This window comes from Meleagris gallopavo, chromosome 9 (genome assembly GCF_000146605.3).
Source record: "Meleagris gallopavo isolate NT-WF06-2002-E0010 breed Aviagen turkey brand Nicholas breeding stock chromosome 9, Turkey_5.1, whole genome shotgun sequence".
NCBI lineage: Eukaryota > Metazoa > Chordata > Aves > Galliformes > Phasianidae > Meleagris > Meleagris gallopavo.
In genome coordinates, this window is record NC_015019.2 from 8,583,917 (window position 1) to 8,608,516 (window position 24,600).

Genomic DNA, 24,600 nt, shown 5'->3' on the forward strand with positions numbered 1-24,600 from the left:
AAGTAGCCTGAGAAGTAAATGGAAATATTTTGAATCAGGTTAGTATAGTGTAGAGACTTCACAACTTTAAAGTTGCTCCTTGTGAGATGATTACTTCCATTACAAGGCACACTTTCTATAGGAAGAGTTCATTGTGGTTAAATTTGAAAAACAAACCAAAGAAACACTTGTCATTCAGTGACTTGCATGGCCATATGTCAGGCAGTAAGATGTGTTTGTAATAAGACATAGGTTGAGTCTTAAGCAGAATAAGTGGCTTGATAATCCTAGGCACAGCATTGGTGGAAGTTCTTCTGATTCCTGTGAATTTTCATGTAATTGAAATGAGCTTAAGAACAAATCTGTGAATGATATTGAAATATTTTCCTGAAAAAGTACCAGATTTTATTAAGAAAACTGATATTTTTAGAGATGTATAATTAAGATAAAATGCTTCCACTATCTCCTAAAAGACTTGTATTTCATTGAATTAAAAATGTCAGCAATAGTATTAATTTTAAGGGGAAATTCCTCATTGCTGGCTTCTGCTTATCTCATCCCTGCTTTTTTTTGCAAGTGAACTAAAAAAATTATTTGAATGACTCTTCTCTGCATATATTTACAATCTAATAACTAAATCAATCTGGATTCAACTGTCTGAGTGTCTTTCAGGTGATCTGAATAATTTACCATCCTCAGCACTTCAAAACCTATGGATTTATGTGCCTAGTTTCTCACATTTCTTACAACTTAGAAATATATTTAGATGAACATAGCATAATAAACAGAGGGAGCCATATTTAGATGTTGCTCTTTAAAGGTGTTTGTCGTATGCAGTGTGTTTGTGTTATTTTGAAATATTTTAATAGAGTGGTGTTTCTTCTGAGAAGAAGTTACATTATCCATTTTGAACAGTGTTTATTGAACTCATTTCCTTTTATAATTATCTTTGTGTATTTTAATATAATTCAGCCTGAAGAAAAATGTTTCTGTGAGAAAACACAGGTGTTGTGCTATGCCCTTTACTTGAATTTACCTTTTTTTCTCAGACTACAAGAACAGTACATTTGCCCAGTTCTTAAAAACACGAAAGTTAACACCTAGCTTGCAGCACTTCGTTCTTCATTCTATCGCAATGGTTTCGGAAAATGATTGCAACACTCTTGAAGGTCTTCAGGCAACAAGAAAGTTTCTTCAGTGCCTTGGCCGCTATGGCAACACACCATTTTTGTTTCCTCTGTATGGTCAAGGAGAGATTCCACAGTGTTTTTGCAGGTAGGCCTTAACTTTTTTTTTTTTTTTAAATGCACATCTTCGAAACAGGAATATTTGGCAACCTTATGCTAATAGAAGTCATTCAATAGAAGACATCTCACTAACAACTTCATGTTGGTTTTGTTCACTTTGAATTTTCATTGGCTATTGGAAAGTCTCAAAAAAAAAATCACAAAGTGACAAATCTCAAAAAAAAAAGTATTTTAGTTACAATAATAATAATTATAGGGTAGTCAAGCACTCAGCTGATGAGATTAGAAAACTAGATTTTGAAGAGTATTTCATTGAGAGAAGCAGGAATGCTGTAAATTATGCCATTTTAATACGTGTAATAAAATGAAAACTGAGTTCCTGAGTTGTAATGGGTGATGTTTGCTGTCAATGACTGCATTTAGTAATAAGGACTAGGAAGTGGACAAGAGTTTATTTAAGTTACAGTTGACTGTACCTTTTTAAAACTGGCAGTTGAGACTTAATAGTGATGTCTGTCCGAGATGACCGTATGTTTTGGTAGGTTGAGAAAATTTACCTTTCAGTCTAACTGAAGTTACAAGGTGATGTATGTCATAAATTTGTGTTACTAACTAGTGCTAATAGTGCATCTAGAGTTTCTTTTGTCCCTTTTGTAGGTATTTAATAGTGAATGGGTTTGTTTGTTGGTTGGTTTGTTTGTTTTGAAAGGAAGAAAGTACTATTGTATATTCAGTTTATTACTAAACAAAATAGTACGCAGTTCTTTCACCCTTGTTGTATCACAGTTACACACATGGGACATCAGTGTGATATCATATCCTTATTCTCTTGGCATAATTTTGTCTGTCTGCATGATAAACGTCCTCCTACAACTTCAGCAGCGTATAAAGGCATCATAAAGCCCTGTTACTGAGACACTGACTGCAGTTTTACATCTTGAACGACAGACATATGCTCTCCCCTGCTTAAGCTTTAGAAAGTAATTAAACAAAAGCTATATTGATGTCAGAATAAAACTGTATCCACTTTGGCCCTTTCAGTTAAACTGCGGGCATGATATTTTCTTTAGCGTGTTCTTTAGCGTGCTTGGGATTGTAAATCTTGGAAAGGAGTTGCTGAGTGATGCTTTGGGTGACCATCAAGAGTAGAAGTATGGTGAATGGTTGGTTTTAATTTTCCCTGCTTTCCAACAGTTCTCAGGTGTTTTTATTTTTGCTGACAAACAGCCTTTGTATCTGCTCTACACGGGTTTTTAGTGTAGATAACCTGAAGTGATTTTGTGCTATGTGTTCAGATATCATTTGTTTAAATACCAGTGCAAAGTTTTACCTACTTAGTTGTTTCTTGTACATTCTGTGTACAAAAAATTCTGCTTTTTCTGTGTGTGCTACAATTAAGAAATTTTGGTTTATAACTTGCTGTTGATTGTTAACATTCCTTTCTTGTCTGCACAATAGATTTTCTTCTCAGTAGCACTACGTAAGCTGCAGTTAAAAGAATGGCCTTGTCAGTTGGACTTCTGTATTAGTATATAGGATGGGTGTAACTACATGTTGATAGAAATATTCTAAAATAATTATTGTACTTCATGGAGGGTGTCTAAAAAGTAATTGATTGCAACAGCAACAGGTGTTACTTGGTCTCACTTGGCTGTGTGAAATTGTCCTCTATTATGTTTCAGTATTCATCTGTTTAAATTGCCTAATGGTTCCATTAGTTCATCAGGCTATTAGGAATTGTTCTGTACTGTATTAAATGGAAATGTTATTTGGTAAATTTTTCCAATAACTTTTCATCTGTACCTTAAACTAAAGACATTTAAAAAAAAAGGGGAGATTATGTAATTAAGCACTCAGAATTAGTGAGCAAGATTTTTTACGTATTTATTCAAATTTCTGATAAGAATTCTGGACATAATCATGTTATAGAATTGGTGTTTATGGGTGTTAGGGATATCTTTCTGTCTTACCAGGATGTTGCATTACCAGATACAAGTACATGACCAAAGCACAAATCTTGTCATCAGTCTCCTTAGACCTTGTTGGACTTCAAAAAAAATCACTGAAGTTCAACTTAGAATTCTTGTTATATTTTTTCTTGCAGATTTAAAAGCCCTTTGGCTTCATTTGCTTTAATAGTCAGCACAGGCAATTTTCTGATCTACAGAGCAATATATTTCAAGAATTAGAAAAAGTGCTGTCTAGAGGTTGTATGAGTTTTCTTATTGGAAAGCTCTTTGACAATCACAGGAAATCTTCAGCTAGATTGAACTTCATAGCATTGTTTGCTGCATTTTAGGTTTGGTTTGGTTTTGTTGAATTGCAAGTCTTATCAATATGTTAAGGAGAGTATATACATTGTTGAAGCAAGCTGCTCTCATAAACCAAGAGATAATTGTGTTTTTAAAAGATTTGTATAAAGATTTTATAAGCCATTTAGGTAAAAAAATTAGGAAGTTTGGAATGGCTTTGTTTTTAAGTGAACAGCTAAGAAGGCAGGCACAATATATATATTTTTTTAATTAATCCCAATTAATGTATCTGGTCTGCCTGGGGTATTATATCTTTTTAAAACTGAGAGGTATCAGAGGAATACTATTCAAACTGTAAAGTAGTAATGCCACAACCTATACATCATATCCTGCAGTTTTTATCACCGGGTTATCAGAGTAAGGTGTCACCTGTTCTGTGATTTCTAACCGCTGTTCTATATTCTGTTTTAATGTAAACCTCTTAAGCGTTTCTTGCAGCCAGTTACACTGTGTGTTCTCATCAAGGCTACTGTTATAAATGGCATGCATGCATATTTATGTGAATGAGTCAAAGACATTTGTAAGTCACATCCCTGCATTCCAAATGAATTCTGCATAAACAGTACAACATTTCATAACTACTGATGACATTTGAGTGAGTAAAAGTGGTGTTAGTTCTTTATTGGTTTAAACAGGTATGGTTTAGGAGAGAAAATTAAACTTTTATATCACTGTAATGTACCTCCCAATATGTCGAGGTGCAGATGTGAGATTTCTGTCTCTATAAATTGAATCTGTGGTATAAGTAAGGTCATTGGAAGCCTCCTACTATTCCAGGCTGACAAGAAGCAAAACTGCTAGCTTGAATACCAACTGTCTTTGGTTCAAACTTGTAGGTATGAAACCATTATGTTCCTTCTTTTCTAACAAAGTAGTATGCATTATGCTTGGTGAAAATAAACTAATGAAAAAACAACCTACAATTTGAGGAAGATCATTCGATTTGTTATGGTTAGCATAAGACACCAAAATTTTGCTGAAATATATGCAAGGCAGGTGCAGGAATCGGCACATTTTGTGGTTTGCTGTGTTAACATGTTTGTTGCAGTTCTGTAACAACTTTAATTTTCCTGAAAACATACCTCTGAAAAAAGATGACAACTGAGCATTGCTGTAAGCTCAAAGCTTCAGTAATGCAGCATTTGTATTGCATGGGGTGATTGTGTTGTTTTTATATACTTCTAGAAATGACTTCCAGAAATGCCCCAAACATTTTCTAATGAAAGAGTAAATCTTAAAAAATGGTCAACTTCTGATTTTTCCTTTGTAGCTGAGGGACAAGTAAGATACTTAGATTAAAAATAAATCAGTCTAAAGTAACTGCCAGATATGAGGCTATTTATTTTGAGTTGTGACCTCGCTTCTGTGATTTTTCCACGTGTTTGCTTTGTGAACAACCTGAACTCTGATCAAGTCTTTGAGTTTTTCTTCAGTTTATTTTCAGATTCTTTTTTTTTCTGGACACATGCAAACGTGAGCATCCAAATGGAAATTGGCCTTTCTAAGTAGTGGTGCATTTTTTTTTTTTTCCCCAGTTAAAATTTTAGAAACAATTAGAGACTGTTTGTACACCATCTGTTTGCATGTGAAAGATTTGGAGGGGTAATACACCATGCTCTTATTTTCTTTTTGTTAGTAGTCATCCAAGAAATGACAAATGTGGTCCTGGTAATAGGGGATCTTCTGCTGCTTTGCCATGGGAACTGATGATCCACTGACTTGTATGGGTAATCAATTAATGTCTTGCATTTCCTATGGAAAGGCTCTGAACTTCTACACTGTGTATTCATTTTGTGGGCAATATCACTTTTTTTTAAATAGTTGTTAGAGATTCTAGCCTAAATTAGTCATTTTGTGTCAGAGTCAGTGACTGATAATTTTGCGGTAGAGGAAAGATTTGATGAAGATGGTTCTCCCTTTTAATCCCTGAATTTACAAGATGGCTGAGTCCAGGCTGAGATACGATGGATTTTGCAACTGAGTTGGAAAGTTCTTGTATGTATTTCGAAAATGAATAATCAGTTTTTACCCCTACATTTGAGCCATTATCTGCTACAAATATTGAAGCTTCTAGGGTTGCCTTAGGTATTTAGTATTTTAAGTTATGTACATGTTAAGATCTTCAAGAAGCTTTTGGTAATGTAAAATTAAAGCCGGATCTTAGGAAACCTGAATATAATATGCATTTAAAATTGATATATTTAAAAATTCATAATAACATCTCTTTCATTTGAAGCTATAAATAAGTATCAAGTCTTTACATGTAAGCAGTATGCATAACTTTTCTGTATTAAAAGATTTGCTTTGTTACTAAATTTAAGCAGTGTTGTTACTTCCTTTTGACAATTGCATGACAAATTTGACTCTTAGGAAGTCTGCAATTCTGTGCTAGTAGGAAAGCATCTCAGCTGATTCTAAAAACATAGGCTGTATCTGAGAGATAAGTTCTAAATTTCAAAATAAATCATGTTCATATTTATATATCCATTATCACTTAAGATAATTCCCTTCAGACTAGAAACTTTACTTTAGAACTATTGAGCACTTGCCATTATTGCTTAGTCTTAATCAAAATGCCAGCTAGTAAGAGAAGCTGCTGTGCTGCTTTCTTCGTAATTACTACGTTCTTACTTGCAGTTCAGTGAAATAATAAAACTCCTGATGCAGTTTGGCTTTTAAAGACAAACTTAATATATTTCTTTTCAGTTTGTTCATAGGCGAATGCCAAATGGGCAAGTGTTTAGCATGACTTTGTAGGATCAGTTGTTTGTTTTTCCCCCTAAGGAGAAACTCTTTCTTGGGATAAACATCGTGGAAGTGTGATAATCCATCAAGCTGAAACCTGTTCTCTAGTGATGGATGGATAGATTGGTAAAGTAACTCAATAATCTTCATTTTTTTTCAGGTTATTCACAGATCAGTGAGCATTGTCGTTAATAAAGCTATGGAATGCTTTTGTGTCCTTGCCCACATTATTTCTCAGGATTTGACAGGAAAAGACTTTTAATTTGGAAATAACCTTTGTTGGGAAATGCATTTTAATGCATTGTATGAAACTTTTAAAATACAGTGCAGTTCTAGAATTTATCTTCTATTCTCAATGAGATATTTAGTTAAAAATTATTTACAAATATGAGAGCTTTTCTTATACTTACTGTTTCACTGACAACAAGTCGTCTTCAAAAGTTTGTACTTCCTGGAGGCCTTCAACCAATATTAGGATACATCACATGGAATGCTCTGAGAACGTTGACAAAATACATATGTTTTAGAGCCCCAAATAGATGTGGAAAAAATTTCAGTGGTGAAATTGTATTATAGGAATTGGAACATAACTCTAATGCATCATTTTGGTATTATTTTTCAGCCATCTCCTAACAAGCAAACTACTCTCTGATTATGTGGGTAAGCGCAAAATGTCTTATGTTAAAGGATTTAGACATATTGATATATTACAGCATTATGAGCAGATCTATGGAAACAACCAATGTGAGATGTAAACGGTAATGTAGTTTAGCAGAGTCCATTTTGATTAAGGTAGAAGGCAGAGAAAACTAGCCTCCAGAACATTACTAAATTTGTAAAATACTCTGAATTTCTTTGGTTAAGATAACTTGAATTTGGAAGGGTTTTTTTGGAAGCCAAGAGAACATAGATGCGTTTTGTAGATGACCTAATGCTCAATGACTGGTTTCTGCAGTTGCTCTTTTTTGAGTCTGTGCCCTACAATCTGAATCTCTCAGCTTCCTTTTTGAGGGCAGAACTGTTGTTTAATTGCAGATAAATGACCTTTTTTGAGGAATGGCTTCTTGTCTTACAAGACATACAGAGCTTACAGCCAGACAGGTCTCATACTTTCACCTTCCATAGAAGTTTGTAGTTAACTGTCACGAAAGTAGAGAAACCACTGAGCAATTTTGTGGGTTTTTTCTTGTCCTGCTTGTGGTAATGTCTTACAATTTGCACATGCCTTTGGACTTAATTAGTAGGATACTTCCTAATTACATAGTTGCATATATTGTCTGGTGGATCTTTACCTTAGTGACTTAAAAATCATCTGAGTATAACATCCAAGAGAATATTTATTAATTTGTACTTAATTTTAATTAGTGTTAATTGCAGTATCTTGAAAAAATCATTATACAGTTCTCCCATTTACTAAGCCTTAAATTTTTTTTCTTAAATTCTGGTAATTAACAGCTATATGGTGATACAAGTACATCTGTAATATGGCTAAAATGTGTTATACTTTATTTTGGAGCTTTGCATAAAACTCAGTCAAGAACATGCAACTTAAGTATAAGTTGATTTTGTAGTAACTTTACCTCGGAAGCCTGTTCTGAAATACTTCTACAAAACAGGATGCACAAGTATCAATTACATTCATTGAACGTACTATTTTGAGTAAAAATGTCATTATTTTAAGGAAGAACGTTGGAACATTGTGGTTTTTGACCTTTCAAAATCTTGAGCCACTTTATGGCTCTGTAACTACTTGTATTAGACCTAGTCCCATTCTTTTACCTGCAGTTTTGAATCTGTGCTCAGAAGATAGCAGCCTCATTCTTAGTCATATCACCATCTTTGCAGTGTGTAGTTTTCCATTACAGTTTCTGGAAGCACGTGAAATTTAGTACTGTATACTATTGTATACTGTGTTAGTAATACTTTATTAGTAACATCTGGTTTCGCTTCAGCAAGTGACCACGCTTTACATTATAGTTTCATGAGACTTTTTGCTGGATATAGTTTTGCCCCAATAAATTGTCATAATTCTTTGTAATTTACAAGTCTTTGCTAAAATCTTTATAATTTTCACTCTTCCTGAGATTTTCTTGTAATTGGTGTATTTATATATTATTGTATTAGGTTAATTTGGTAGACTTTTCTGTAAACATACCATTCCTTCTAAATATGGTATTTAAGAAAGGCTGAAATCTGAACTATTTAAAGGCATAAATAGGAATACGTATTTCTCTATGTAACATTCTTAAACCTCTACAGTCAAGAAGAGCTTGTTCTTAGTTCTGCATGAGAAGAGTTTGGTGAAAATGAAGGGTACAGAGGTCCTCACTATACAGAGGTCCCTCACTATTATTTCAGTGTTCCAACTGGGAGCTCTGCCATATAGCAGTTCTTACTATAGCACTGCCAGATCAGAGATCCAGAATTTCTTTCTTGCAATTCTAGGACAGAAGCCAAGATCTGGTAAAAGAAGCTACCATGCTGTATAAGTACAGGCATAAGAATTCTGGTTTCTGCAAAAAACTTTCTGATGCTTTTGTTAATTGGATTTGTTAACTAGATGACTATAAATTCATTAGGACATTTTTCAAACTTTACAGGAATGCTGAACAGAGTCCCCGGGAAAAAGAGGAGTTGATGCTGTCTTCATTTGCTTGCTCCAGAATTTGTTGTCATTTATTACCATTAACTAAAAATGCCAGAACAGTTCTAGGTGGCAGTTTTAAGTATTTCTTTGGTGCTGGTTTTTACTTTTTTTTTTTTTTTTCCTTTCTCCAAAGTGATTGCTGCACATAATGAAATTTGTCTTTCATATGGGATCTCTGTTTTGAAAAAATTACTTCTTCTAACAGTAGCCGCTATAGTTAATTCATTTGTCTGTATTCTACTTTTTGTGTTTTTAAAACATAAAGCAATATTGAAGGAAATGCTTAAGTCCTAGAAACAATTTAACATAAGAATGGGGATACTGATTGGTTTATGTGGGGGGAAAAAAATAAATCAAAAGAGAACTGCATTAATTCAGGCCTTGGCATGTTTTTCTTTGATCTTCCTCCAAAACTTTCTGTACTGGTCATACAATATTCATCTTTAAGAAAATAGTTGTTCCAGAGAGCTGTACAGTTGTCAAGAAAAATATTTCCTCATTAATCCCTCCACATAGTTCAGAAAATGGAAGACAAAATATATGCCAGAAGTAAAAACTTTTTCATATGAGTGAAACTATATTTCGTGATACAGTTTTCCATCTCTTTTATGTAGTTTCAAATTAAGGGTGGCCTGCAAGTTCAGGGTGTTTATGATATCTCGGTGTTGGAAATAAAGTTGTCAGATGGAGGGATGTTCTATTTTTGTTCAATTAATATCTCACAGCATTACATCAAAGTGGTAAATTCCTCATGTTGCAACAGATGCAGCAACCCTGCAGCCTATTTTTCTCTCATGTTACATTAGTGTTTAATTAAAGAAAACAACTAGTTGGAGGCAGTTACTTTCTGTGAAATGTAATGAAGATTTATTTTGTAAGTGACCTTCACTGTATTAGCTGAAGCAGTAATCAGAAAAATTAATAGAATAATCCAATTACATACAAACTCATAAATCATCACGAATGTGTTGTCAAAAATCAGCTTTTAATATGTACAATTGCTTCACAGCTGTATTAACAATTACACCTACTGATTCTTACCTTGATGGGAACTGAAATGGCATTTAAAGGCTGCGTATGAGGGAGGCCTACCAGGCCAAAATTTTTCAAAACTGTTAATTTAGTTGTGATAAGATTTGATGTCCCTGGGGCAAAGTTGAAGTGGAGTGCAGTGTTCTTGTTATCCTTCAGCAAAACTTAAAGTATTGTTGTAGGCAGTAGTTAATTAGAGTAATATCAGTTTAAATGCCTGTCATTCAGGGTTAATGGTATCAAAGAGTTCCCTTGTGCTTGAAGTGGAGTCACATCTTCTTGAATAGCCTATTGTATGAAAGTAACGTTAGCACAGTGATTTCACTTTTGCCATAGATTATTGGGTTGCCACTCAGTTAATATTTCAGCTTTTATATTTAAATAATTTCGGCAAGTTCTTCCTAAATATGTAGTTTTCCAGGCAGGGCTGTTTTAATAGTTTTTTTGTCTCTTCATGGTTGTTTAATACAATACAATCCAAATTCATTCCTATTGTCATTTAAAAAGAAACACTTTCTGCTGGCCTACTGTGAAAACAGGTCATGCCCTCCTCAGCTGGATAGCAGACTATTCTTGAAAGTAAGTAATTCACGTTTTTGTGCAGCCTAGCAACAAAGTTCTTTCAAAGCATGCTAGTAAAATAAAGTGTATTTATTTTTATTAAAAAAAAAAACACCAAAATAGCCACCACTCTTTACTTTAGTTGAAATGAAAGGAGAAATATAGTTTCTACAGTTTTTAACTAGATAATCTTAGTTCTTGTTAGGAAACACTACAAACTTTTAGTTATACCGTATGAAATAAATTTATCAAAGTTGTTTTTTTTGTTTTTTTTTTTTAATCCTGATACATGTTGTGTCAGCTTAGAAGTCACTCTTTGTGGCATTATGGATAATGAGCCAGTGTCTCAAGGCCCTGTAATAATTCTTCAGCAGATGTTATTTTGTGTTGTATTCAACAACGTCCAGACAACCATGAGCAGGATTCAACGTCATGAATTTTGCTTGGACAGAAGTGGTGTTTCTAGGGTATTGGATCTTCTGATTTGGCAAGAAGCAAGTAAGAAACATTGTTTGCATTTCCATAAGCCATTTGTTGGAGTACAATTTGTAAGAGATGTGGACTGTTGACACATTTGCTGTGCTGCATTATTCATACTATTTAAAAGATCTTGTGGTATTAACTGTCCTTGAACTATTTAATGTGGCTTTCCAGTGCCAGTGTGTTTTCTGTTTTTGGAAGTCAAGTTTACAACGTCAAGCTTTTCTTCCCAGTTTATCATCCATGAAAGTTACATATGTGACATTACTGGCTTGGATTTGTTCTTATGCGAGGTGTCAGGGTGAAAAGGCAATGGATGTTCTTCAGTACTGCAGAATATCTTTAGTATGTAATAAAATATTTCTTTCAAGATGTCATAATATCAGTGTGAGGTCCACAATGTCCTCTGCATCCCTATTTTTTTGCAGTGCTTCATTGCATGGTCATTGAATTGACAAAGAAATGTGAATGAGTTACAACTTTTACCTTTAATTTCTATGGAGACTACTGTCTCCTGACAAACTGTTTTCTGTGAGCTGCTCTTACAAACAAACAATGCATACAGCGGTATGATAGGGAAGACAGAAAACAGTTTTGCAGAAATAGACCTTCTTGTACTTGTCAGTTGGTATCTTTCATTAAATAAAGTAAGGCACATTTTTAACAGAGGAAAATAAATGTCAATTTCACTTGGGAATATATTTGCATTAAAACTTGTTTTTAGTTTCACACCTGTGGAGTAATTGAACTTCATCAGCAAATTAGAACATGACAAGCATTGGTTGAACGATTAGTGTTATTTCTGCATACTTACTGTAATGTTTCAGTACTACTTGTAAGTTAGAACTCAGCAGTAGTTGGAACTCAGCAGTTGGTCTGAAAATTGGTTACCAGACTGAGAATTAAGAAAATTCTTTTCCTAAGACTGGATGAATTAGATTTCTTTTTAATTATCTTTTACTCCACATAAAATAAAAAAACAACCCTCTTCCTGCTTTTAAATAATATATGATTTATTGGAATTCACTGAAGACTTGTAACTTCAAGAAAGCCACAAATTGTAAGCCATGAAATTCCCACGCTTACCCTGGAAGTCGAGGAGAACTACATTCCAGCAAGCTACCTTGCCTTTCTTAGATTAATTGTGCACTGCGGCTGGGCTGGTGCTTAGCTAATGCCGTACAATTATTAGAAATGTGTTAACACTAATCTTTTTAATTACAGTGTAAACTCTATTAAAGAAAAAATAGGATTGCACATTTCTTTATTTTAAACGCAACACCTATACTGACTCTGTTAATGAGATAATGTATGTCATTTCTAGTTTTTATGCCCTCCTACTTTCAGCTCTGTCCATTCATCTGTGAGCTGAAAACTAAATAACTGGGTCACACTGGAATTTAGTGAAATAAAAGGGATGTTAACAGGAAAACTTAGAATATCCTTCTCAGGTATGGTAAAATGTGACGAGTTTGTAGCATGTTCAGTATTGTAGCAGACTTCTATGTTTTCTTGCAAGATTTTATTCTTAGTAACAGGTATCACAAAAAAAGTATGGGTTTATTTAACTTGTAGGAAGAAGGAAGGATTGTCAAATGTCACTTGATAACATTTGACAGTTATCTCAGCAGTTCTCTCTGAGAAGAGGATATACAGTTTATGTCAATATGAAGATTGTATTCTTTCTTTTCTGCATTCATGAGATCAGTGATAACTGATTGAAGTAAATAATCCATAGGAGAAAATAGAATAACAAAGATTCCTAACGTACATCAGACTGAACAGGATGGACTTCCGAGTTTTAAGGGATCAGGACATCTTCCTTCTTCACTTATTTCCACACTGGCTGGAAATTTTAAAAAGAGTTTGTTATTCTTTCAGCATAATAGGAAAAATATTTCATCAGTGATTGTACTGCTTTATCTTTTGCTACACTGAGAACTTCATCTTGTCTGTTTTGTATTATTCTTACTTTAAAAATATCCTTAAAATATTGCACTGTTAACAAAAAAAAAAGGACTGAATTGTTGTCCATGCTTGCTTGGTAGCATTTTCAAGAATGTTATCTTACATTAAGATTTTTTTAAGGACCTAGGGTTAAAGCTTTTTAGAATTGGTGACATTGCAGCCATTTGAATGTTAATGTGGTCCAGTTAAAACTTTGGGCATCCCTTAACAGAAATTAAGCTTTTATTTTTCTATTTTTGGTAGTTGTTGTTAGTTATCTTGTGTCTCGTTGCATCATCTGAAAACTAATCCCCAGAGGTTTAGCCTGGAAGATCTAGGAAGTTAGGATGGGGAGATAAAACCTGAGATCATGTTTATCACCAGACCTACTGAACTTCTACTGTGCTGCTTTATGGGGGAAACAGTTTTGAATCTTGTGCATAGGACAGATTCATGTGGTGAAGAGCTTTGGTGAGGGGTAGTGAGACATCCTGGCTAGTGATGAAATCTTGGACTGGGCTCACTTCACGTAAAGGCCCAGATTTCATTCCGGTGCTGTCATACTAATTCTTCGGATATGGAACAAAGAAGATGGTTCATTGACCTTTTAAAATAAGTGGTGAACCTGTGTATGATTTGATTTAGCAGATTAGTCTCTGGACCTAGTTACAAGTAGTCTGCAGTGAAACGCAGACTAGAATAGAAGACACTGGTCTTAGAGCAGCATGTTTCTGAGCAGCATGTTTCTGGAACTACGCAAGGTGTAGTTCCAGGTTACCTCTTAGAATGAGCCTTGTTATAAATGCTGTGGTAAACACGTACCTGTTGAGGACTGAGTTTGAGTTGTTGACCCCTACTGCAGCAATGTCATTCCACTGGATACATCCCACTGCATCAAAGCCAAGTACAGAACCCTGACCAGATAATTAATTACAGAATCTCTTACAAAACACTATATCCTGTAAAAGTTGGTATAAACACATTCAAAAGTAACTTCCTAACACTTTAAATCAAATAAATTATGGTATTTAACTGTCAGTCTCCTTACAGTATAAAAACAGATGCGTTGTAGTTCTGGCTTAATGCTTAGATAGTGTAATTTACTTTCTCTTGTGTGATTGGGATCTGTTCCTTAGTAGAAAACTGTTCGACAGCTTAATTACTGTAGCATTTTAAAAACTGACTTGTGAATCTGATTCCTTTTTCTGTTTAGAGCATTTTTTTTCTTGTTATTCTGTACATAGCAGCTAAATATTAACATACACAGAACTTGGAGGAATGACTGTAAGAGGACACTCTAAGATTTTAAGTACCCTTTTCTGTTATCCTCAAAATTTAAGCTTCTCATACCCAGTGAAGTACCTGTGCTGCCTAGTGTCATGTATCAGCTGAAAAGTAATCCCCAGAGATTCATAGGATTAAAGGAATAATTTTTGAATCACACTTAAAATTCAGGTAGGAGTTTGGTTTGGTTACTGTGTGTTCTTCTCATTCTATACCATCTGCAGTGTAATGTGGTCAGTAGTTATTCTGTTTGTCTGCAGTAAATAGGTATTTTTCCTATTTTTTGAGGATTGAGGATGATAACAGAATGAGTTCTTAAGATAGTGTAACAATTTAGGAGACTATGATAAATGCAATTAAAAAAAGGTGAACAAATGTTTTGCAAAACTACATGGCAGATATGCTTTATTTTGATTAAGTTTTGGTCATCTGATTCAGAAATTGACTTGTCATTAAGAATGTTGTACTGTAACAATGTGCACAATACTTAGCCTTGCTCACATTGCTTACAGTTAGTTGTGATAGGAGTAACCTTTATTTTGCATGTTTCTAGGATGTGTGCTGTATTTGGTGGTATCTATTGTCTTCGCCATTCCGTGCAGTGCCTTGTAGTGGACAAAGAATCAGGACGGTAAGGATAATATAAGTAACCTTCTGTTTATATACAAAATACAGATGAAAAATGTGTTAGGTCAATTTAAAAAAAAAAAAAATACTTCAAAGATCCTCCTTGATATTAATAACACATCAACCTTGATTAAAAGTAATTTGTGTATAGGTCCTCCAGAACAAGGAAAGTGGGTCTAGAATATAGAAACTAAATTAATTTCCCTGTGATATTACTACAGCTCCTGATCACCCAAGCTTGGAAGACAAATCATTTCAGCTGCCGGGGGCTGGTGATGAGTGATGTTAGTTTTCCTTGTGGCCTTACCTACTCTAATTGATTTTCATCAGATGACAACAAAGCCCTCTGTTATTGCGTTTTTAAAAATGGAGCTCACCTAAAGACTCATCAGATTAATCTCTGCTGATAATGCATGTCACTCAAAGAGAAAAGACTTTAATGAGTTTTTAGGTAGATTGTTGTCATAAACTATGCTGCCCTCTTATTCTAGGATAAATTCTTTTACAATATCAGGCCTGTAGGCAGGCTTAAAGTTGAGCAAAGAAAAATCAACCCGTAGTTTTTTCCATAGTGGCATTTTTTTAACACCTCTGTAGATTATCACGGTGTGTGTTATGTACATTCTATCAGTGACTAGACTACCTGCAGACTTTGACTCTCTTAAGATTCTTTTTGTTCATTTTTCAGCTGTAATTGAAAACTTGAAAACGTTCTGTTGAAAAAGCAAGCTAGAAACTATGTAGGAATATCAGTAGTTTGTCTCGATTACAAATAAGTTAAACAAAATACACATAGACAAATTGTGCAGTGTTCATGATTAGTTTATAAACATTTTTCATAGACTTCCAAATTTTATTAAGGTTTTAGTTTTTTAGGTTTTTTTTTTTCAATGTACACGTAAGGACAATTTATATTTATAGACAAAGCCTTGATTTTCATCTCAAACTTCTTATTGTTTGTTCAGTATTTTAATCTAACCTGAAGTATCGAGAAAGTTCATTCCAACTCTTCTCCAGACACAGCTAACATTCTGTCTGGCTCAGAAAATGAACAAGCAGTTCAGTATCTAGATGCTTTTCCACTGTTTTTTACTATCTCTAATTGTATATGCAGAGAGCAATCAATGATAGTCCCAACCTCCCCAGTTATTTTTAGTGTGTTATTCTATCCCTTTTTAAAAGTAAGGTTCAGAGGAGACAGCAAGAAAGTATGCAAACTTTTAGACGTACTTGTTTTAAACTTTCTTTAATTCACTTGTGAATTTCTATTTTTTATTTATCTTGTCAGATTATGTCCAGTGTTCTAACATATCTGCAAAACTTTCTACGCGCTTGATGGAAAGCTAATGTGTTGTTAGAAACTAAAAAAAAATACCCACCATGTTACTTAGTTTGAGGTTAAAGCAAATTGAATGTAATCATGATGATTATTTTCTTTTTTTGCTATTTTCTCCATTTTTATTGTAGGTCACTTATTTGGCTTTGTCTGATGAACTTCAGAGTATTTTAGGTTACAGGTGTTGTATTGATCAAATAAATGTCTATTATTAGTATTACTTTTAAAATATGTTTCCAATTATTTAATTATGTCTCGAAAATGGAAGAGATATGAGAAATGGAAATTTATACATCTGTAATAAAAAGATATAGCAAACACACAGTAATTTACATATCTGTCTTGAAATACTGCATACCGGCTTTGTCAGTGCTGGTAAGTCCATTTCAAGGATGTCGCCCTTAGTCCATTAGTTTGGATAATGAGCCCTATAAAGTACATTTATAACTCGTGGCACTGCAAGGAGATGGATTCTAATTTTCATCCTTTTATCTAGACACATTGAAAGAAGGTCAATGGAGGGTTCTGTATGATTCATTGTCCCAACACATATCAGATGACAGAGACCTGATAATGTCAGTGCATAAGTGTCTTCCATATTTGGAAGCAGTACTTGAAAGAAATTTTCTCAGCATCATCCTTTGAAGTAAAGTGGAGACTGATATGAAAAGCACTGTCTCTTTTCTGTTCAAAATCTTATCAAACACACAGCCTGATAGCTATTCCTGAACAAAGGAGAGGAAACAACACTTAGCAGGAAAATAAAAGCATGTAGCTGCTTTTGCTGGCTTTGAGTGATATAACATGACATTTAATCAACCTTTCTCCTTCGATTACATGTAGGGGGTGGCAGGGGAAATTGTTTCATAAACAATAAGAAAGGTTATAATTAGGTAAAACTGTAACAGCTTGATTTCCTTGTTTATTTGCAGTATTCAAATGAGTGCTTATGAAAGAAATCAGGTTAACATTAAGAAAAAACTTCTTAAAGTTGCAAGTGAAATGCAAACATGTTGAACAGAATGTAACTGTGAAAAGTACTGCATGCTTAAAGTTAAACAATGCTTACGCCATTTGATTTTTAATTACCACTTTGCAAGTTTTCTGTTACATTTGAGTGTAGGTATATATGTAATGTTCAGATTCCTATGAAACAGATATCAGAAGTTAGCATTATGAAAGTCTGCTTACTTGTTATTAACTTCTTACTTTTTAATGTAAGTATTTCCTCTACCCTTCTTCAGTTTTCATTTCTGACTAGAAGAAGCAATGTGAAATACTAACCCTGCTATAGCTAGTGACAACTGACTGCTGTTACTTATCTAGGTTTGATTCTCATCTTCTCTAGTTGTATAGATGGTCTTGATCACAGAAGTTACAATAATGCTTATTCTTAAGGCACAACATGCATGTCATGATATTTACTGATATGGGAACAATGTGCAATGGGGGAAAATAACACCATGATGGTAACACCCACAAAATCATTCAGAGTATGACTTTTCCATGTAACATGAAGTATGAAATATATGCTAATTTCATGCACAGTCAAATGGCAGTGTTGTTGATTTAAGTCTGTTTTCCTTATAAAGTTACAAATTTATTAATATTCTAATATGTACATAAAAATTGTATATACCACGTAGAACATATAAGTATAGGATTTCTTTATCAATTGTTTTAGGAGTTCACATCATAAAAATATAATACAGATAATTCATTTGACAGATACATATGATGTTCTGTATATCATTTTAAAAAATACGTTTGTTACTCTGTCTGTATTTATTAATTTGGTTTGAATTTTTTTAACAGATGCAAAGCAGTTGTTGATCATTTTGGACAAAGAATAAGTGCCAGCTATTTTATTGTGGAAGATAGTTACCTTTCAGAGAGCGTATGCGTAAATGTGTGTTACAGGTATGTAGTAAAACAGTAAATACAGTGTAGCTCTTCAAACAATAATGTATGAATTACTCTGCAAATTAAACTTAAAAGAATATTGTTTTCTAATTAATCTTTGTAGCACAGCCTTGTTCTATGCATAGTTCTTCTCTTCCTTGTATATACTTGCAAATTGTTTCATTTCCTGAAATGACATATTTTTCTTTTTATTTAATTACAGGCAGCTCTCCAGAGCAGTACTCATTACAGATCAGTCTGTGCTAAAGACAGATTCAGAGCAGCAGGTACATATCAATTTTGTTTCACTTACCTCTTTATGAACCTTATGTATGTATTAATGTTTAAAGTGCTTAACCATTATGAATTAGTTTATGCTCTTGTTTCTTTTTGAATCGAGGTTTTTGGTCAGCTCTCTCTGCTGATGTTTGTACTGGTAAAACTGCTAGTAATACTTCTATATTCTAGTTCTGTGCCTTATGTTTCCCTGATTGTTGGTTCATGCAATATTAATTAACAGTTTCTCGTGTAAGATTTAATTTTTTTTTATAACATTCATGTCTATAGGTTGAGATTCTTTTCATATTTGGTCAGATCTCTTCTATTTTCTGCTTTGTCAGACTTCTGAGGTCAGCAATCTGTGTTGTTTTTTCTGATGCCTCCTGTATTCTTGCGTATTAAATATTATCTACAGGCTAAGAATATAGGTGATAGAGAAGTGTATTCTTCCTGACCATTGCTACTAGCAGTCTTGCATTAAAGTACTCCTCTTGTTCCCATATAATAGCTGTCTTGCGAACAGAATTCCTAAACTGTCATCGTTTTGGAAAGGACTGTGCTGTGAAGTTTTCTTTCCATTTTGCTATTGAAGTTGTTCCAAACAAAGATGACCTTATTGACTTCTGTAAAAATGTGTGTATGCATGATCTCTGCAGGGTTGATCCCATAGATTATTGTTAATAAGTCAGAAAATAAAATTGTAAAATAACTTGCAGTTATTTTTCACCTTTACTTATTTCTCTTGGTTTCTTCATATTCTGTATTACTTAGCTTGAACAGAAGTTTTTTCATAGTAGAAGCACTTTATCACAGGCTATACATACTGAAATTGTAACTGCTCCTCTAGAGCTTTTTATATATATTGCATAAATGCATATTAATGGGATTGGTAAACTTTAGCAGATGATGAAGAAGATACAGCTTTTCTGTGACAATGCAAATATTTATTCTGAATTTCTTGATAAATGTTTGTGAAGCTCAGATAATCTGACTATTTTTGTAGAAGTCTAAAGGTGTTAGAACTCTGTATTTTTTAATAGATTTATCTTTCAGTAACTTTCCATAATTCACTGTGTGTACCTATGCCTGGATAGCATAAGCGTGGTTTTTTTTGTGTTCTAAATTCTGCTACAGGGCAGATCTAATAATTACTAGCCATTTCTTAATATTGTGATTTACTTGCAATACAGTGGATACCAAACAACTTTTAATTAAAACAGTTGATGAAAGTTAGTAGAGTTGCAGTCTGTAATATTTAGTGTAAGTTAATATAGCCTAGAGAAATAGCTATTGAATTCAGCTTCATATTCTGAATTTTCTCTTTCTGCTGGTAGGTTTCTATTTTGACAGTGCCTCCAGTGGATTTAGGACAACCAGCAGTTTGTGTCATTGAGCTGTGTTCCTCAACTATGACATGCATGAAGGACACATGTAAGTATATGTGTATGGTATATGTAATCTTAACTGTGTTTCTTCTTTTGACTGTCAACTCTGGAACAAAATTTTAAGAAATTTTAACTAAATTTTAAATTTTAATTTTACAGTTTTAACAAAATTTTAACTCCTTTATTACCTAGTGGTAATTTATTATTTGAGAAAAGTTACTGTTGTCAGCAGATAAGAGAACCAGTCCACTGTCTTTTTTTTTATAGTAATTCAGTGCTTAGGAAGCATCATACGAGACTCTTGTTGCACTCATTTTGTCTTCATTTGAAATTATGCACAGTAATGATATCTTTAAAATGCTACTGTGGTTCTCATGACAGTGTGAGATATGTTTTTGTTTCTAATTAAGATCAAAATTAAGCACTGCCTTTACAATCATGTGGCAAACTTGAAAGTTGCAGTTTTATTAATAATGAGATACAGTTCTGTTTGCTTTACAGTAATTATAAATTAGTACCAACTTATTTCTGTTTGCAGTGTAAAATTTCACATTGTATGTTTTGTTTATTCTGCAAGTTTATTAAGGCTATTAAAGATTCAACAGAATGGCAGATATGTTAGTGGAGAGCTCTAGGAGATTGTTACTCCTCCACTGTAACAGAGATTCTACAGTCTCTTAAGTCAAAATGTGAGGATTTTTTTTAACATAGACATGGTTGGTTTTCTATAATTTTTCTGTCAAGAATTTCTCTTAGCACTGTAATTAAAATGCCAAAACCCACCCGAAGTATTTTCTTGTTTCTGAAAAAAGGCATGTAAGCACAGAGCTGTGGGTTTCAGTTATATAGATGTTAATATAATTCTTCCTTGAACTCCTTCACAAAATATGATACATTATTTAGTGAAGTTTATTTTTATGTTTTGAAATGAGTTGTATTTTAGAAATAGCTCAGTTCTAGTTATGGGAAATATTTATATGTTGTTGGTTTTTTTTGTTTTTTGTTTTTTTTTTAAACAAACTTTCACATAATTATCTGTAAATAGCTTTTAACCTGACTGATTCTTTTTTTGAGCAATTATTTAAGATAAGTTTACAAATACATCTGCTCTTTCATCACACTGCATAAATGACAGACACATAATCTGCATTGCCAGTTGAGTGGAACCAAACTCCTTCACTTGCCCTAAAAATTGAGACTGTAATGATGAAATCATGAACTGAACTCATCGTTCTTCTTGCTGGAAGAATTACTTGAAGACAAATGTTGGCAACCACTGTAACTAATGCAGTTATACCTGAGTAAATCACATATAATCAAAATATGTACTGATGACTGTAACTCACAGCCATAACCTTAAAGGTAATAAAAAGAAATTTTGCAGGAAGTAAATCATGAACTTTAGTGATTTAGAGCTGGGTGTTTTGTTTTGTTGGAAGAACAGAAAGAATAGGTTGTGTTACAGTGTTTATAGTTGTAAACATCTAGTTAATGATACAAGAAGATACATTGTCACTGCCTGTGCTCCACAGTAATTTAAGTTACTGTGAGTAGCCTAAGCAGGCAGAGTAAAATTCCTAATTCCTACTCAGTCCCAATTTACCCATTACTGAAGGGTGTTGATTAAAGTACTGATATTTGTGGGTTAAGTATGTTGCTCGATTGTCAAGGACTATGGAATGTGCTCAAGGATGTTCTTCAAGTTTCTAGATATCATTAATTGAAAATGTGAATTTGTTCTTTCGTAGTCTTGCTTTTCCTGATATTGTTCCATGAATAGGTGACTACTAATATCCTCCTAGTCTGTAGTACTGATGTTAAATTGTACTTTGATCTCTAATTCATGTGGATGAGAGAGTGTAACTGTAAGATTCCTGGATGAAAGGCAGTTACTGGGACACTGATACCTGCTGTACTCAAGAACTCAGAAAAATGAGTTTGAATGAATATGACTCATGTGTTGTATGTTGAAGGATGGTATGAGGAATTCATGTTTTGTGAGGTTTTTGTTTGTTTTTAAGTAATTTGGTAACATTACTTTGGAATGGAAATTAGTATTTAAGTATGTGTATATGAGCTCATATCTAGTACTTGTTTCAAAATGTTTCATCCTGCAACTTCAGTTCCTTCTCAGCTTTGTGCAGAGCTTCTGTGATAAACCTCTTAAGAAAATGTGTGTGATATATATACAGTGTATTTTACATATAATCTTGGCTAAAGGGAAATGATTTATATGAAGAGCAGTGACTTCTAACAGCCTGCTGTGCCTCTGTAAAAATTGTAATTGGTGTCTATATATCTGCATACTGGCAATTGTAATTAATTTGTGTTATCTTTCACAGATTTAGTCCATTTAACCTGTCCATCAACAAAAACTGCGAGGGAAGATTTAGAGCCTGTTGTAAGGAAGTTATTCAGTCTAAACGCTGAAACAGAAAAAGGTAAAAATAACTATGTATTATATGAAAAATAGGACATAGCTATTATTGTACATCTGAATCCATCATCAGTGAGCATATGTGGTGAGCTGCTACTTAGATGACAGCATTTGAAAGCAAAGGAATCTGTTGAGAGCGAGATTATGATTAGGCAGATGTCATGTTTCTTGTATTTCATGATATAATGTTCCAAGTGTTCCTCAGCTGCAGTGTACCTTTAATGTACAAGGATCATAGATTTAAGTGTCTACGACTCTTCTAATGTTTAGCACTTTTTTCTCCCCGGAAATATATTTGCTCCTCAGCACGTCTTTCAAAGGCGCAGTAAAGAAGTGAACTATTTGTGCACCTTTTATTTTCTTCCAAACTCCTGTTTTTAGTGATTTCTATCACTTCTCTGTGATAAATAAATAAATGAATAAATAAATAATAATATATCACAAAACCCGAGAAGTTATCTGCTTTTTTCCTGCAGCTGCCAGATGAGCTTGGTGCTACATCCTTCTTTACTTCTCATCTGCCTTTAACTATCCTAATGCTGTTACTTATTCTTTCCATCTTCAAGTATTTCGTAGTTCACTATTTATGAAATTCTCTGGACTCTGCTGTAAGCAGTGGAAGTGTGAAGTTCTTACGCACTGCGTTGTTACTGAGAAGACAGACTTCCAGTCATTTCCAGTAGTTTAGTCCTACATTTGAGAAATTTTGCCAGCTACTTTGATGATCTTTGATCGTGAGATGGACAATTTTGCAGTCCCAGAGTAGCTATTGACAAAGCAGTCATCTCTGTGATACTTTGAGCTAGTTTCACAGAAATACTTGAAATTTAGTCTCATGATCTTGAATTTAATTGTACTTTTGATAAGTGCTCATATAACAGGTGATGTGTGTGTAGAAGCTGCTGCCATATTCTAACCCTGACAGTCTTTTTAAAATAATCTGCTCATTCTTAAATGTAGCAAATTGTAGTTCTGCTATAAGAAACAAATACTTCCCTGTCCATAGAAGGTTTGATTGTATATATGCAAATTAGTAAGGTTTGGATATATTTTAAAAAACAATCTGTTCGCTTATAATAGTTGCTCTAAAGCTTCACTCCTGATCGTTTCATGAGTTTAGTTAGAATTTTCTCATATTGAAAAAGAAACAACCAACACATTATTTTATGTACATACTCCTTGTTTTTCCTCTCAGATTTCTGTAACCACAAAAATGTTTTGTGAAGAGTTGATTTCTGTTTCTCATAATCTTGCTTTTCTGTGATTTTACTCATTTTTTTTCTTTTTTTACTGAAAAAGCAAGTAGCTTATTGTTACTGCACAACAGTAGGAAACAATGTTAAATAAAACCCATTTTCCTACTTTTTTTGTTTACAGGAAAGGCAAGCTTTATTTTGATGTCCCAAAAATGTAAATTTTTCAATAGATTTGTAGTACAAGAGCCTATATAAGAGAAATATGTTATTTACAGCTAGACTTCGCAAGTAAAAAACGTGCAGCAAGCTCTTTTCGTGTTTGCATTTGTTAATTTAAAGCCTGCTGATTTCAAACCATAAACCTTTAAAATATATCTTAAATTTTCAACACAGTGCCCTGTATTTTGAAGAATCAATTGGTGAAGAAAAGATTAGCTTGCAGTTTAGCATCTTTTAGTCATTGGGGGAGGGGAGATAACATTAATCTTAATGTTTAAAGTGATCCAGTTTTGAGATGATAGATTGTTTAGAACCTGACTGAAATTCTTCTGTAGAAACTGTGATCATGGGGTCCTCAGGTGCACTGAGGCACTGAAAAGCTAGTTTTCACTGACACACAGGCCTTTTTATCATCAGGATGAGGTAGTGGTCGTATTTTAATTAAAATGTCAGAACAAATACTGTTGGAGTTATTGAAAATGAATCACCAGATAAAGTGAGCACTGGGCCATGGCAGGTCAAAGAGGCAAAGTCACCTGGAGAAGAGGACTCCATTCATTTTCCTGCCTAAATGAGGAAGAAGTTACTTTTATGAGCAATGTGAACTTTTAAATATATTAAAGAGCATCTTGCTATGTATTAAGACTCAGACTTTCACAGGCTGATGAATTTAATTTATATTTCAAATTATGCAAGATGTTTAGCCCTTTTTTTTTTTAAAATAAGTATTTGACAGTTATAAAAGGATACTAAAGGAGTAGTGTAGCTTTATCTTTTTTTCTGATTCAACTGTTTTAAAATACTGTTTTGAATGTTGTCATCTAGTAGTTTTTTCCTTGGAAAGAAGTAAATTTCACTAGGTCTTTTACAGGTTTCATTTATTTTAGAGGATCTAAAACGGCAAAAATGGGACAGCAAATAAGGCAAACAAATAGTATCTATTAAGCCTAGAAACTATGTTGTGTTTGTTGTGTTCTGCAATTTC

The 24,600-nt window shown here is 33.6% G+C and overlaps 1 protein-coding gene across 4 annotated transcripts in view; it reads left to right on the top strand.

Annotated features, from left to right (window-relative positions):
• Positions 1–24,600, top strand: part of CHM (CHM Rab escort protein) — a 57,726-nt gene that overhangs the window by 27,126 nt on the left and 6,000 nt on the right. For 2 of the 4 annotated variants that reach the window (XM_019618176.2, XM_010715241.3), the window contains exons 8-13: positions 1,029–1,254; positions 14,788–14,865; positions 18,013–18,117; positions 18,323–18,386; positions 19,713–19,809; positions 22,106–22,204. In XM_019618176.2, the coding sequence (XP_019473721.1) occupies positions 1,029–1,254; positions 14,788–14,865; positions 18,013–18,117; positions 18,323–18,386; positions 19,713–19,809; positions 22,106–22,204 (669 nt within the window). Of the gene's footprint in view, positions 1–1,028; positions 1,255–6,905; positions 6,944–8,883; positions 9,639–14,787; positions 14,866–18,012; positions 18,118–18,322; positions 18,387–19,712; positions 19,810–22,105; positions 22,205–24,600 lie in introns of those variants that run through there. The other 2 variants (XM_019618177.2, XM_019618178.2) reach the window with 2 other exon arrangements.